This window comes from Telopea speciosissima, chromosome 9, assembly GCF_018873765.1.
Source record: "Telopea speciosissima isolate NSW1024214 ecotype Mountain lineage chromosome 9, Tspe_v1, whole genome shotgun sequence".
In the NCBI taxonomy this organism is placed as follows: domain Eukaryota; kingdom Viridiplantae; phylum Streptophyta; class Magnoliopsida; order Proteales; family Proteaceae; genus Telopea; species Telopea speciosissima.
In genome coordinates, this window is record NC_057924.1 from 25,172,619 (window position 1) to 25,186,761 (window position 14,143).

The 14,143-nt window shown below is 39.4% G+C and overlaps 1 protein-coding gene across 1 annotated transcript in view; it reads right to left on the minus strand.

Annotated features, from left to right (window-relative positions):
- Positions 1–11,225, minus strand: part of LOC122641082 (probable E3 ubiquitin ligase SUD1) — a 29,295-nt gene extending 18,070 nt beyond the window's left edge. Inside the window, exon 1 of the mRNA XM_043834400.1 lies at positions 9,987–11,225. Coding sequence (XP_043690335.1) covers positions 9,987–10,420 — 434 coding nt within the window. The 5' untranslated portion in view covers positions 10,421–11,225. The remainder of the gene's footprint in view (positions 1–9,986) is intronic.
- Between the last annotated feature and the right edge of the window lie 2,918 nt (positions 11,226–14,143).

Below are 14,143 nucleotides of genomic sequence, written 5' to 3' on the forward strand. Positions count from 1 at the left end.
AAACTGGGGATCGAACAAAAGGAGTAGTAATCAACTTCTTCAGAACAGCATCACGAACAAAATGACAGTCAACTTCAATGTGCTTGGTTCGTTCATGAAACACAGGGTTGTTGGCAATATAGATAGCAGCCTGGTTATCACAATACATCTCCATGGGCTGGTCACTGAAATAACCAAGCTCGTGAGTAAAGGAACGAACCCACATCAATTCAGCAGCTATGTGAGCCATAGCTCTGTACTCAGCCTCTGCACTGGAACGAGCAACAATAATCTGTTTCTTGCTCTTTCAAGTAACCAAGTTACTACCAAAGAAAGTACAATAACCTGTAGTAGATCTACGATCACCATCAGAACCAGCCCAATCGGCATCAGAGAATCCAACAATGCTAGTGTGTCCATGACGGCGATAGACAAGCCCCTTGCCAAGAGCACCCTTAAGGTAACGTAAAATACGATAAGCAGCCTCCCAATGAACTTGCTTAGGCGTCTGCATGAACTGACTGATAACACCCATAGCAAAAGAAATATCAGGATGAGTAACTGTAAGATAGATAAGTCTACCGACCAGGCATCGATACTGGTGTGGATCACCAAAGTCTGTGTCATCAGAAGCACCAAACTTGACATGAGGATCCATAGGAGTATCAATAGGTTTACAACCCATCATACCTGTCTCATCAAGTAAATCAAGAAAATATTTTCTTTGGGACAAGCTTAGACCACGAGAACTGCAAACAACCTCAATGCCAAGAAAATACCTGATGTTACCCAAATCCTTAATCTGGAAATTGTCAAGTAGATATGTCTTCACCTGTGCAATCCCAGAAGCATCATTACCAGTAATGATAATATCATCAACATAAACGGCTAAGATGACCACATTAGATCCCTGTCGTCTAACAAAGATGGAGTGATCAGAGTAGCACTGAGAAAATCCACAACCAGCAACAACACTGCTAAATTTATCAAACAAAGCACGGGGAGACTGTTTTAGTCCATAAATGGCCTTATGAAGGCAACAAACTCGGACACTATCTTCCCCCTGAGCAACATAACCAGGAGGTTGCTCCATATACACCTCCTCCTACAGGTCACCATATAAGAAAGCATACTTCACATCCATTTGGAAAAGAGGCTAGTCAAGGTTAACAGCCAAAGAGAGCAAAATACAAACTATATTCAGCCTCGCAACAGGAGAGAAAGTTTCAAAATAATAGACCCCATAGGTCTGGGTAAACCCCTTGGCAACCAAACGGGCCTTGTGCCGCTCCACAGAACCATCGGGATTGTACTTCACCGTGTACACCCAACAACACTTAACAAGATCCTTACCAGGTGGGAGATCAACCAAAGACCAAGTCTTATGAGAGATGAGAGCCTCCATCTCCACATCCATAGCATTTTTCCACTCAGGGTGAGACATAGCAATGGTATAAGAAGTGGGAATAAAAGTAGAATGTAAGGCAGTAGCAAAAGCACGATAATGGAAGGGAAGATGAGAAACAGACACATAATTTGCCAGAGGATAAAGGGGACGGTTAGTGCAAGCACGAGTACCTTTTCTCTGAGCAATAGGGAGATCATCAACATCAACAGTAGGATCTGCAGGCAAAGACTCAGCTGGTGGCGGTAAAGGTGTGGCCATAATAGGTTGAATTGGGAGCAGCGGCTGCTGTTGGTTACGACGCACATAAACCTGTACAGGCGGGGCAGCTATCGGCAGAGGAAGAGGAGCAAGGGCCGCAACCCGATCAACAGCATCAAGAGTAGCATCAACGGAGGGACCAGCAAAATACGGGGAACTCTCGAAAAAGGTAACATCAGAAGAAATAAACTGTTGGCGAGTAATAGGGTCAAAACATCGATACCCCTTCTAGGTACGAGAATATCCAAGAAACAAACACTTAACAGCCCGAGGAGATAACTTATCAAGCCCTGGGCGAAGCACATGAACAAAACATTAATAACCAAAAACACAAGGAGGAAGAGAGAAAACAGCCCGATCAGGAAACACTATTTCGAAAGGAATTTGATTATTCAGGACAGATGAAGGCATACGATTAATCAGAAAACAGGCTGTCAACACCGCATCTGCCCAATAGAGTTTGGGAACATGCATATGAAACATCAAAGAACGAGTGACATCTAACAAATGGCGATTTTTGCGCTCTGCTACACCATTTTGTTGGGGTGTATAAGAGCAAGTAGTTTGGTGAAGAATGCCATTGTCAGAACAAAAATGAGAGATCTCATGCTGAATTAATTCAAGTGCATTGTCAGTTTAAGGTTTTTAAAGAAACACCAAAGTGAACTCGAATTCATTATAAAACTGTTTGAAGACAGATACAAATTCAGATCGATCCTTCAAGAGGTACAGCCAAGTCATCCGAGAATGATCATCAATAAAACTAACAAAATAAGAAAACCCTAACCGACTTTTGATCCTACAAGGGCCCCAAATATCCGAATGAACCAACTCAAATAAAGATGTATTCCTAGACTCTAGACTTAAAGGAAAAACAGTACGATGATGCTTGCCAAGCTCACAAGCTTCACACTCGATACGGGAGACAGACTTGCAACTGGGAACAAGGTGCTGCAACTTAGATAGAGAAGGATGTCCTAGCCGATAGTGCCAATGTAAAGGAGATACAGGAGAATAAGCAACCGCTGCAGTGGATGTAGTTCCCAAATCAAAGTAATAGAGGCCTCCCTTCTCATACCCACCACCAATCTTCGTCTTTGTTGCAAGATCCTGAAAGACACAATAAGAAGGCTGAAAGGTTATAGAACAATTCAAAGTTTTAGTTAATTGACTAACAGACAAAAGATTAAGAGGAAGCTTGGGAACATGCAGAACATTAGTTAAAGATATGTCAGAAGATGAGGAAACTTTCCCATGACCAGTGACTGGTATAGAGGATCCATTTGCAATAGAAATCCGAGATGACATAGAAGGCTGTGTGTAAGATGAAAACAAAGTAGACTTACCAGTCATGTGAGAGGAGGCTCCGGAGTCAATGACCCACGGAGAGGATGAGGATGCGAAACAAGCAGTAGTACCTGAGTAGGCAAGGACAGTTGTAGATGTAGAAGAAGAAGCCTCAAGTTGCTAGACTCGTTGTAAGAGTTGAGAGACTAAATCATTAGAAGAGGTACCACCATCAGTAGAGGATCTTGGGGCAGGGTCGAAAGAGTACACAGAATCAGCCCCTCCATCAGATACGGCAGAGTTAGCAAATTGCTCACGGGCCCACTGTGGTTTGCCATGTTTGAGCCAACACTTATCAACAGTATTATTAGACCGATCACAATGAGTGCACCATCGAGAACTAGCATCAACAGAACCAGAACCAGCAGTGTTAGACACAGCCCCACGACCTCCAGAACCAGCTCCACGACCACGCCCAAAAGTAGAACCACGACCGCGAGAAGAAGTACCACCACCACCACGGCCTCGCCCTCCAGTAGAAGTGAAAAGGGCAGAATTATCTTTGTTGGTAGGAGCTGAATCAGACTTCACCACTAAAGGGGATACAACTCTCTGGAGCCGACAATATGCTTCATTCATAGAGGGGATCTTCTCTCCAGTCAACAATTGACTTTTGACGGATTGAAGATCAGAATCTAGTCTAGAGAGAAATTTGGCAACCAAAAATTCAGATCGTTGGGACTTAATTACAGCAGCATCAGTGGAGATAGGTTGGTATACATTAAGTTCTTCCCACATCCCCTTCAATGAACTGTAATACTCACCAAGGGATTTTCCATCTTGTTTAAAAGAGAAGAATTTCTCATAGACATCATAAATTCGGGATAGATTTGTATCTTGAGAGTAGCTTTCTTTGAGTTCTCCCAAACACCCTTGGCAGTTTTATGAAACATAACATTGGAAGCAATGGAGGGTTCCATGCTATTCCAAAGCCAGCAAAGAAGGGTGGCATTCTCAGCCTTCCAATCATCATATTTGTCATTAGTGGAATTCAGAGGTTCCATGGTAAGGTATTTCATCTTACGGCGAGCAGTGACATCAACCTCAAAGGCTTGAGACCAAAGAAGATAATTAGAAGCACCATTCAGCTTCACACTGGTAATCTGAATGTTAAAGTTGTCGGTAGAAGACTTAGTATCAGCCATTAGGAAAATAAATAGATGCAAACACCAATGTCGATAATAGCCCAAAAGAAAGAAAACACTGATCAGGGTAAAACCGATAGCCTTGAAGAATAGGGCAGAACAGCCCAATACAGAAGTATAATCTTTGATAAAGATAACCAGCAATAATGATGTATAATCACTGTAAATCCAGCATCAAGAGTGAAGAACAGATCCCAGAAGAAACAAATCGATTTCCACAGAGTTTTGGAATATCGATTGTCAGGGTTTTAGGGGTAAGCAAATAACCAATCTTCAAGGGATTCGAACAGCAGCAGGAACATACACAATCAGTTGCAGCATAGCAGGGAACTCTAGTCCTTCACTAGAGTTCAGATCAATATAGGCAACATATGGTTGCTGTAAACCACGATAAATAAAAAGGGTGAAAAACCTTCAAAACAGCAGCAGCAAGGAGACTCTCGTGGATCAGAATTCAAAGCTCTGATACCATGTAACAGAACTGAAGGTAAAAAATAATCTGCAGCAAGACAACTAGAAGAAGAAAGCAAGAAGAAAGAAGAAGAGAGAGTCAAAACCAAGAGAGAAAAAGCTTCTCACGATTTAGTTGAATCACTAAATCGTGAGAGACAGATTTATTTATAAAGAACCTTAAGTGAATTACAATAGAATGTACCCAAAATACCCTTGAGACATAAAACTAATTAGAACTAACTAGAAAGAATAATAAAAGACATAAATAACCCCAAACCACTAAACACGATAATCTTAACACAAACTAAATATGCTCAATTAAAATTGCAGAGACAGAATAGATGAAATAGAATAGAGGAAGAAGAATATGAGTTGAAGAGTCTCACCCCAAGACTAGGCTAGTATCTCACCAACCACCCTAGCATCTCACCAGGAACAGCATCTCACTGCAGCTCTGTCCCTCACAAAAGAATGGTACAAACCAAATTTCATTCAAAATTCTGATTTCAAATGCTTACAGACAACTCTTTTTATAGAGAGGCTGGGAGGGTTCTAGACCCTCATTGGAACTTTCTCCTACACTTAATATCCTGTACATTTTTAAGGACTTACATTGGGACTTTTTCAAGATATTAATTGAACTTTACATTTTCAAGGTCTTTCACAACTAACAATGAAATTAACCTATTGACATCCCTAGGACTTCGCAACATTAGAGGACTAGATACAACTAACTAGTTACATATGAGCCACTTATCCCTCATATATGGGCTTTCTAAATAGACTCATTACAATAGAAAACATAAGACTTCCCAGCCCATGACCCATATAACCCATTAGGCTACTTTTAACACATATTAGACTAGGATTCATTAGGACTGGTTTTGAACTAGGGACCAATTCAATATTGAACCAACTCAAATTGCAGAAAATTATTCTTGTCCACTTCTTTGTAGCTGAATACTGCATCAGAGGGCCTCCCCTGGAGAAATCCAGAGGAAAATTTTATCAGCAGCAAGAGGGGGGCTTAAATTGTCAATAATCACATTATTTCTCTTTGATGGGTCTGTTACAGTCATTACCTCATAACTCAGCCAAGCACTACTTTAGCTACAATTGTTGATGAAGTCATATTCAGACAACAGCTTAGAGTAATGAGTTTACATTACATGCAATAAAATAATGGAACCCACTAGTAAGGTTATTCCTTTACCAAATAATGTTTTTTAATAGATCAAAAGATTGTAAGGTTAACAATATTCTAAGAACCAAAGAAGACATCCCTCAATAAGCAATGCATTTTGCTTTCATTGCATGTTCAACAGAAGCATAGCATACATAGAAAGGAAGAGGGGGATCAGGGAATTGAAATATTTTCCAACCAGATATGTTTCAAAGTAGAACTATAAAATTTCCAAATTAACTCCAAACCCCCTCAGGAAAAAAATGACATGTACACAGACTGATCTGAATGTTCATTAGATCTAGGTGCTTCATAGGGAAATTGGAAGTGCAAGAAAGTGAACTCTGAGACCAAAGCATCATGGCTCCACAATTTTACTCCTACACTAACTTGCTTGCACCAAAAGCAACTGGTTGACATAACTTCTACCCTTCCTCCCCACCCCCCCCCTAAAAAAAATCAGTTGACTCAATTTGTGCAAAACAGTATGAGAGTCTTGGACTTTTAGCAATAGAAAGGCTATAACAATAATATTTCCATCCATGCCATTACATGAGGTTACCTTTTCTTTTCCCCCAACATAGCTAAAGGGCTGAGAAATTGATGCAGATTTATCACCAAACTGGGCTTCTTTTATTAGGAATAAATCTAGGGTTGGGTTACATACATGTTGGGCTTTTGATCTCATGGGTTTCTAATGTAATAGGCCACTTTTATGGGCCTAAAATATGGGTAAATAGGTTGCATACGGGATTAGCTCCCATACTTAGTTTTATTTCCATACTTAACTTTTTATTTGGTGTTTTAAATTGAACCAGTTCAACCAATGGTTCAATTTAAGTGATTTTATTAGTTTTCTTTTAGTTGTTTAGTTGGGCTGGATTAGGACTCTATTTTGAGTCTATTTCAGTTTGCTAGTCAGTTTAAGTTAGCTAATAGGTTAGGGATAAGGTTAGGCCATTCCTTTTTAGTGTCTAAGTCCATTTTGAGTCTTCTATATAAGTTTGTAAGGGAGGCCATCACTGAATACGAATTTGATTAATAAAAATTAGCTTTATGCATGCTGCTGCTGCTCTTTGTGAGTGTATATCCTTATGGATTTCAAGGTGGAAGGGATTGGTGGAACTCCAATCGACTCCTTGCATCGTGAAGATCGGGAGGGCTGCTACTTATCTCCTTGCATCGTGAAGATCGGGAGACCCCATTATTCATCTTCAAAGCTGCTTCCATTGAAGACCTGCAACAAGTAAGAAATTCTGCAACTATTCTTCTTCCTTCTAGAAGGTCACATACAAGGTGATTTTCGTGAGAATTCTGCCCAGCCAAATCTAACCATTAGAACCTACTAAAAATTTGATCGAGTCTTCCTCAAACCCTAAGAGAGACTCTATTCAAATTTCAGCACCATCCACCCAGCCGATTGTCTGAAATTACAGTTTTACCCCTCTCTCCTACTTCTACTAGGAAACCTCCATAACTTCGAATCTGTCTATCGGTTTCAAACCAAACTTTCAGCATACATACCTTACATCATTGTTGACACTCGCTCCAAGTTTCAGCCCCAAACTCCCACTCTAATCCCTTCATCTCCTTGCTCCATTAAAACCCAAACCCAAAACCCTAAAATTCAATTCTGCCCAAAATTGCAGAATTTCAAAACTCATATAAACCCTAACCTTTTTATACCATATTGACCCCCTAGACCTGCCCATTAATACCCTATAAACCCCTTTTCCCAATATCTAACCCAAACCCTAGGAATTGACCTAAATCCTAGTGTTGTCCATTCGAACCAGCAGCCCCTTTTGTTATTTGATCCTGTTGTTTGGCTCCTAGTAGGTCTCCTACCTATCTAGGACTACATTAGAAATATATATGATTTTAATAACTGAGATGTGAAAGACCAAAGTAACTGCTTCAGAGTTGAGTCACTTGATGAAAATTATGCACAAGTCAGTGTCAATACTAGAGAGCTAGAAACACTAAGTGCTTGCACAACAATGATCAGGTCTTAACACCTAGCAATCTAGCTTTACTTGCCAAACACATTGAAATCAGCTTCCAAAGTTATAACTAACCTTACAAATTAAGAACTGTAGAAACATCTGTTTATATAGATGCCATATATCAACTCTTTGAATTCTTGATACTACTACACATGGCCAAACTCCTTTTTGCCTATACCAATAAACAATATGGACCTTGTCAACAGTCAACACTCCAATTTCTAGGAGTGCTGTCACAATGTAAATGTCTTGTATCTTTACATGGAAGCACCATTCCGCCTTACAGTTTCTGTTCTCCAGATGTCGATTATATTGATTTATACAATGCCTACGCAAAGAAAAATGAATTTATATTGACGAGATTCATATGCAATTCAAGGTGCAAATCTGTTACCCACTTCATAAGTTTTGCATCACAAAACTATTTTAGGTCCAGATAAATTCCTCCCTCCACAGCTTATAGTTACATTATAGCATATGTTCCTAGGTAGGAAGAAACATAACATGACTGGAATTCCTATGAATCAATGTTCCTATACCATAATCTGCATTTTGTGGCAACCATATTTCTACGCTGAAACCATCTCCAAGACTCCAACAATTAACCAGCGTTTGGTATAGATAACATTTCCACATCACTTTCTCAAATCTTTAAGGTAAGATATCATAATGATAGCACATTGATAAGGATTCAGAGTTCATCATCTGAGTCCTTCAAATCAAATGAATGCAGTAAAAATTAACTGCCAATTGCTTCTTTATCATTTCATTCTGATCCATAATGTAAGTCATAGAATGGTGCCTACACACACAGCATCTATTTGCCATGCATCGCACTTCTTATCATCAAAATCAACAAACTAATGTATCAGATCAACTCAATTCAGTGGAGCCATATTCCCTGTACTTGGATTAGCTACATTAATTGTATTCTGCAGTTCCACTTTTTAAACTACAATTCTTAAATTTAAAATTGATAGTCGTTCAAATTATATAACCACAAGCTACATTCTATATGTGTAAGTGAAGAAATTTACATCCTTTCATATATACTATATAGCACACAAATCAGCATTGTCAAAGAGATTTGCTTGGCTACAAGGAAAAATTTTGTATATTATGAACCCTCTATATAAACTTTCTCCGTTAATTGCTAATATATTTTATTTCTCTTACCACAAAACAAAAAAGGACATTTGCTTGGCTTTTAGGATGACTGACCACTCTTTTAACTGCATGCCTACCTAGTTTCATTTAATTTTGGAATGCATATATATGAGCCAGGGGATTTCCAACTGACAGCGACAATATTATTTGATAAACCATGTGTAACATTTTTTGTAAATATGAATACATGCTTCTGGTTTGGGGTTCTCTGGTGAAAAAATGTTCTCCTGAAAACAATAGAAACTCCACAGCAACTCTATGTTCAGTATTTTCTTTTAAGCATAAGGGGCATACTCAGTGCACAAGGCTCGCACCACTGCGGGGTCTGGGAAGTTTACACTTTCGCAGAGAGGCTGTTTCCGGACTCAAACACAATGGAGGAACTGCCACTGTATTTTTCCTTTTAGCATCACTAGTGAAAATGGCAAATCTTATGCAAGATGGTGCATGTTGAAACATCCTCTATGAGCCAATACAGTAATTTTTCAAGCATCAGCATAGGTCAAATCTGTAATTACAAATTTTTTTGTGCCTCTAGTCCGTTTGTGCTTAAGAGGTTAAATAGTCCTTCAACTGATTTTGGAAACAAAGGCACAAGCGGACAACTCAATTAAGCCTCATATCCACAAATAGGGGTAAATATAGGAGCATGTGGCAAAGACATTAAACAGCTCTACAACTATTCCAATAAAGAAGAAAAGGTTCGACAAGAAGAACAATCATTCAGTATATCAGGACTTAATGATCAATATCTTAGTTTAAGATAAAAGAGGTATTTTCTATTTTTTGTCTGTGGAAGTGAATTAAGATTTTCAGTGTAGACACTAAACAAATGCTACAGTATATTGCACGTATTTGTTATCATGTGGGAAGAGGCAAATTTAAGATAGAACCATAACTTCAAGCTGGGATAAAAAGCACAACTTTTTGACCTCTTGAAATCATGGGCTTATGAAGTACAAAATCATAATTCAGTATTTCCATCAGATTCGTAAAACAAGGTGGACATAAAGAATTGGTATGAGAAAATAAATAAATACCTGTTGCCTTTTAACCTAAACCAGGTTTCAGCACAGTGACGATGTGCAAAGCCAAGTTCATCTTTACAGGCACAACCAAGCAGGATAGTATCTGACCCATCAGACGACTGATCGGAACTTAAAAGACAGATCCTGCAAATTTTCTCGTCATCCCAATTTTCACTACTTAATGTTCCACCACTGCATTTAATATCAATGATGGAAGCATGTCCCTCTGATTTTGAAACACTGACTTTCCGTTCTTCCGCAGATTCCTTGCTTGTTTCCAATTCATTGATTTCAGCTTTTGAATCTCCTTCTTCTGCACTAACACTCGCAGACTCTTCAGATCTTACCACAATAACAGTCCTAGATGCAGCCGGACCAACCGGAGTCAATGAATTCTCAGTAGTTCCTTGCTGATCGTGTAATTGATGATGTGAAAGTCCATCCATTACTTTCTCATAGCACCATCCCTAAAATTCTATCTTCAGTTACAGTTTCCATTAAGCATCAAATACCAACAATAATACAATCAGATATTCAGATGGATTGATTTCAACTAATCAATCTGCTGCTATAAATTTCCAAACTCGAAACTCTCAATTCCTTTATACAGTTCTAAGAGATCAAGGTCAACATGATTAACCGAAATCTCAAATTAGATAACATCAGTTTTGCATACCAATGAATTCTTCAAATTCTACACAAACAAAAACCAAAAAGAAACAGCTCAGATCTTTCAAGGAAAATCCAACCTTTGCCTTTATGAAACCAGCCAAACCAGAGCTAAAACCTACTCCATTTGATTTTTTATTATTTTTGGGTTCCAGATTCCACTAACGGAAGCTGAAGTCACAATGAATGAATAACGAATTCAATATCTTCGTGGACTGATCTGACTTGACACGCATCTGTATAGACTACATTATCGATAGAGATTTGTGAAGTGAAAGTTTTTCTCCAGGGTTTGGTGACCTCGAAGCTTGTCTCTGACCCCTAAATTCCGCCATTTACATACAGGTTAGGAGAAGAAGCACGGAACTTAATAGTAAAAACAAAAACCGAATAAGATTAATGATTAAAAGACAAGAAAGGATTGCTTCGAAAATACATGAAATCTTGGCTTGTAGGCGTTTTTTTCAGTTATTTTCTCTGGATTATAAGCTAGAAAGATCTTCCCTGGAGAAGACAACTTAGGGAGTTGGTGGTTCTGCTAGTAGGTAGTAGCAGGGGTTAAAGAAGATATCGGATCGATTCTTCCCCTCCACCGGGGAGAGGTCCGGTTTGGTAAGATGAGATTCCAGTCATTAAATTTAGGGAGAGGGGCACCAATAAGACGTGGTAATTTGGTATCATAAATTGGAGGATAAAAGGGTCATTTCACGTGAAAAAGAAAAGATAAAGGGAAATTATCAATGCCATCCCCTCACATTTGGCTATACTTTAAGAATTTTTAACCTCTCAATTTGCCTGTCCGTACTTGAAAGATCCATAATTTAGACACACCCATAAACTAGCATAATATCAATGATTACCCATTTTTTAACCATGTTAACCTGTAAAATTATTTTGACCAAAATACCCTTCACACTAAAACATTAAAAAAACAAAGGCAAATATTATCCCCTCCCCTCTAAGTATCCATAATATCAATTCAATCCCCAAGTTTTGAATAATGATAATGTCCTCCCCTACTTTTCTAAGATTCTAACAACCGTATCCTAATCGTTAAAAAATGTCATTAAGTGATGCTGTGGCATGTATAAAATTTCTAAAACCCTAAAATACCCTTAACCCAACCCAACACAATCCTAACCTAACATTCTCTCTCCTCTCTCACTCCTCCCCATCCCTCGTCTCTCTTTCTTTCTTCCCCCTTGATATTCTCTCTTTGTTCTAAAACGAATAGAATTTGAGTGCTTCCAATTCAAAAAATGGCTCATAAATTTTGTAGGGATTCCTTAGAAGTAATAATATGTGTCATTAGAGTTGCAACAGAGAACTTAAAATCCAGTCAAGGAGCAGTAGAGAGACGAACTGAGAAGGGAGAGAAGATAAAGCTTTGGGTCGCTTTAGTTGCAGTGATACTGAGACTCCAGAGTTAAAAATTGGAGTCAAAAGCGCGAAGGAATCACGAATCCACTAAAATTATTTTTGGAAATTTCCCCTCTTTCCTTCCAGTTCCACCCAACAGAAACCTGATCCTACTTTAATCGCGTGTATATTGTGTATTGTCCCCACACTTTCATTGTCGTTAAACCAATAACTACAGTCCTTTCTTCCAAGTTCCAATCACCACACAACAGAGAAACGGAGAGAGAGAGGAAATTTCTCTGGTTTTTTTGTTTTCTCTTGATCGTCTCCAACTGTGGCAGAATTTTAGTTAGAAGAATAATAATAATGAGGAAGATCGAATCGAGCGGCTTTAGAGGATTCAGAGCGTTGATTCATCTATTGGTGCCGCTGTGGTTGCATTTCATCGCGGAAGAGAGAGGAGTTGCTGTGAATCGATTTGGGATGGTCTGGTGAGAGAGGAGAGGGGAGGTGAGGGTGCGTTGGCAGTGAGAGAGGGAGGGGTGAGAAAGGATACCGTCGCTGGCCGTTGCCTGGAATACCAAGGGTTACACAGATGAGTTGAAAGAGGGAAGCCAGAGAAGGGAGGCTTGAGAGAGTACTGAGTTGGTTCCCTTTCTTCTTTTTATCTCTTGCACCAAACCAATCTACGGCTTGAGGTTTCGCCGGAGAAGAAGAGTTGCAGGTGTGACGGTGGCAGGTGTGACGGTGGTGGTGTTCACCGGAAAAGAAAGAAAGAGAAACGAGGGATGGGGAGGAGTGAGAGAGGAGAGAGAGTGTTAGGTTACGTTAGGCTAGGGTTGGGTTGGGTTAAGGGTATTTTGGGGTTTTAGAAATTTTGTACATGCCACATCAGCATTTAATAGCGTTTTTTTAACGGTTAGGGTGATTGATAGAATCTTGGGAAAGTGGGGGAGGGCATTATCATTATTCAAAACTTGAGGATTGGGTTGATATTATGGGTACTTAGAGGGGAGGGGGATGATATTTTCCCTTAAAAAAACCTTACCTAAATCATTTCTTAAACACACATTATACTCCCTAAGAAGAAGAATAAGCCCCCTCTTCCTTCACTTCCCAAGCCCCTAAAACAATGCCGCCAGAACAAGCGCCACCGAAAACAATCACCACAACACCATTAACAACGGTAGAAACGACGACGGCGACGGCGACGGCGACGACCACGAAGAAAAACATTGTTTTTTAGTGAAAAACAATACCCAGTCATTTCTTCCACCCTGAAGCTGTCGTAGGCATAACTACGGTCCAGGGATCATACCATGGTTCCCTAGGAAAATCAATTAACTGAAAATTAGGGTTTTGCACACCTTGGGTTATCTCATAGTGTCCCAAGGGTACCTCATTTTAATTTTAGGGTTTCCCATGGTTGCCCATGGGAACCTTGGTGCATCCCTATCAGTGTTTCTCCTTCTCTCATGTGTCCCATGCAATTTTAGAACATATTAGGGACAGAGAAAAATACATCTCTAGTCATCACATGGCAAGAGGGATCCATCCCATACTCGAACGCGCAGCAGAAATAAATCAAATCCAGTTTCTTTCGCATCCCATAAATATTAATAATCAATAAACTGAACGAATTAATAAAGAACTACTAACCTGGTGAGCCTCAAGTGTTGCTCCAATAGACAATGGTTCTTCCTCCAGTGAGCGCTCCAAGCAAACAGATCTGAACCTCCAATGGTTCTACCAAGGTTCTTCAAGCCAATCCCAGATGCTCTCGAACTCTTCAGCACAGATCTAGGGTTTCTCAAACCCTAACTCTCAAACACAAATGAGAGAAACAAGAAGAAGAAGAGAGATCACAAGAGGGAGAGAGAGAGAGAGAGACCAAAAATGTAGGAGAGAGGGTGTCTGCCAAAAACGTTGAGAGCTGCCCTCCCTTCTACATTTTGGTCCCCTATATATAATAATATGGTTAAATTAAATCCTAGATAGAGTTAATAAAGCCCTAGTGAGAGTCAGACTCTCTCTCTCTTTTGTTTGGCAGTTCTGTTTAAACTCAAAGTGCTCCGCAGGTGAAGAAGCAGAATCTAATAGGGAAAGTATTAATTAATTACTTTATTTAATTATTAATGGAT